Here is a 2,500-nt window from a genome sequence, read left to right on the forward strand (position 1 = left end):
ACACCACCACAGACGCCCAACCACCCACGCCGCCCATTGCAAAGACAGGCAGTCATCGGTCGGTGCAATCGTTGCAGGTGTGTTCCCCGCAGAGGCAGAGGCCCCACGCGTGCTGTACTGGCTGTACCGTGGCGCTCAGGTGTGCTGTAGATCTGGCTATGCTGTAGCGAGGTGTGTCTGTAGTGGTAGACGTAGTGCTGACAGCTGTGCCTTTGCAGGTGTGGTCGGTATATGCTGGTTATGGACTCAGAGGAGAGCAGGTACACAACCTCTGACTACCAGAAACTGGTGAGTGCACCGTGAACCCGGCCTGTACCTCACTGTACCCCTCTCCCCAGCCTCTTGTATTCCCTCCCCCGCCTTTTTGGCTCTCACTCTCTCTTTTTGTCTCTCTCTCTCTCTCTCTCTCTCTCTCTCTCTCTCTCTCTCTCTCTCTCTCTCTCTCTCTCTCTCTCTCTCTCTCTCTCTGTCTCTCTCTCTCTTCTCTCTCTCTCTCTCTCTCTCTCTCTCTCTCTCTCTCTCTCTCTCTCTCTCTCTCTCTCTCTCTCTCTTCTCTCTCTCTCTCTCTCTCTCTCTCTCTCTCTTCTCTCTCTCTCTCTCCACGCCCAGGTGTACCACGTTGTGACCTCACTCGGGCCCACTGTAGTCTGTATTCACTGTTTCTCACTCGGCCTGTACCCTACTGTACCACCCCATTCAGTAAAATGCCCCCCTCCCTCACTGTAGCCAGTCTGTAACTGTACCTGCTGGACCCAGTCTGAAATGCACTATCCTCCTTCGCTGCTGCACCCTCTCAGCGTCACGAAACTGCACTGTACCCCACGTGTACCTCAGTGTCCTTCTGTATCTCTGTACCGAACCGCAGAAACCTGTACTTTTAGCTAGTGTAATCTCGCTTTCATGTTTTTTTCTGTATTTTTTTTAACTGTCTTTTTTATCTTTATCTTTACATTCCTCTCTTCTATTATTACTACTACTTCTATTACCTTTTATTATTATTTTTTTTTTTATTACCTCTTCCATCCCCTCCCCCCGCATCTCCACTCCCCCCCCCCCCCATCCTCCTTTGTGATAGATGACAGGTGTAAAATAATAATGATAATAATAATAATAAAAAATAAAGTAAATAATGGTGTGCTTGGTGTTGTATTTTCATCAGAATTTTAATGTAATTATGATGAGTAAATTGCATCTCTTGCTTTGCAATGTTGTTCAATTTTCATTTATTTTATTTATTTATTTATTTTTTTATCTGTTGCATCCTTCTTATCCTTTTATCGCCTTTCCTGTTTCTTCTCCTTCTTTCCTCCTCCGATTTCTGTATTCCTTGGGGGGGGGGGTACCGTTTCCCACACCCCTCCCCTTCCTCCTCCTCCCTCTCCCCTCTTTTCCTCTTTCTTCTCTTCCTCGTCCCATTCCCCTCTCTCTCTTCCCCTTTCTTCCTCTTCCTTCTCCTTCCTCTTCTCACTCCCCTCTCCCCCACCTCCCCCCTTCCTCTTCCTTCTCCTTCCTCTTCCTATTCCCCTCCCCCTCTTCCCCTCGTTTTCTCTTCCTCTTTTCTCCCTCTTCCCATTCCCCTCTCCCCCTTCCCTTCCTCTTCCATCTCCTTCCTCTTCTCATTCTCCTCTCCCCCACCCTTTCCCCCCCCTTCCCTCGTCCGCCCACCCACGCTGTCATGTGCACACCGTCACTACGCTCGTGTTTTGTATGTAATGAATGTATGTACGTAAAGGATATATCCACACCCGGGCTTTGTGTACGTCGCTCGTAGAACGTGCTCTGATCTGTGTCTGTGTTCCTTTTTTTTTCTTTTCCTTTTTCTGTTTTTATTCTCTCCTTTTCTCTCTCTCTTATTCGGCTGTTTCTCTTTCATTCTCTCCCTTTCTCTCTCACTTCGCTCTCGATGTCTGACTCTGTGTTTGTTTATTTGTCTCTTTGTCTCTCTCTCTCTGCTCTTCTGTGCTCGTCTCCTTTTTTCTCTTCTCCTCTCTCTTCGTTCTCTATTCTCTCTCTTCTCTCTCTCTTATCCTTTCTCTCTCTCTCTCTCTCTCTCTCTCTCCTACCTTCAGATTATTTTATATTTCTAACTGTCTCTTTGTGTTTGCTTCTGCCCATTTGTTTGTTTGCGTTTGTTTGTTTGTCTCCTTAAGTTCTCTGTCGGTCTGTGTGTCTTTTTTGTCTCGTTTTTCTTTCTCTGTCCTTTGTCTGTTCTGTCTGCTGTTGTTGTTGTTGTCTGTCCCCTGTACTTTCTGTCTGTCTGCTGTTCTTCTGTCTGTCTCTTTCTTCTCTCTTCTTCTGCTCGTCTTCTCTCTCTCTCTTCTAGTCTTCTCTCTCTCTCTCTGTCTCTTCTGCTCTGTCTGTCTCTCTCTCTCCTCTCTCTCTCTCTCTCTGTCTCTCTCTCCCCCCCCTCTCTTTCTCTCTCTCTCTCTCTCTCTCTCTCTCTCTCCCCCTCTCTTTCTCTCTACCTGATTATTCTGACTAGCTGTTTTAATGTTGAATG

The 2,500-nt window shown here is 47.0% G+C and overlaps 1 protein-coding gene across 4 annotated transcripts in view; it reads left to right on the top strand.

Moving 5' to 3' along the window:
- Window positions 1–2,500, top strand: part of LOC119598252 (nuclear factor 1 X-type-like) — a 128,891-nt gene that overhangs the window by 17,707 nt on the left and 108,684 nt on the right. Inside the window, exon 2 of one of the 4 annotated variants that reach the window (XM_037947901.1) lies at window positions 219–288. The exons of the other annotated variants lie outside the window; for them this stretch is intronic. Coding sequence (XP_037803829.1) covers window positions 232–288 — 57 coding nt within the window. The 5' untranslated portion in view covers window positions 219–231. The remainder of the gene's footprint in view (window positions 1–218; window positions 289–2,500) is intronic. 4 annotated transcript variants of the gene reach the window in all.

This window comes from Penaeus monodon, chromosome 41, assembly GCF_015228065.2.
Source record: "Penaeus monodon isolate SGIC_2016 chromosome 41, NSTDA_Pmon_1, whole genome shotgun sequence".
NCBI classification, from domain to species: Eukaryota; Metazoa; Arthropoda; class Malacostraca; order Decapoda; family Penaeidae; genus Penaeus; species Penaeus monodon.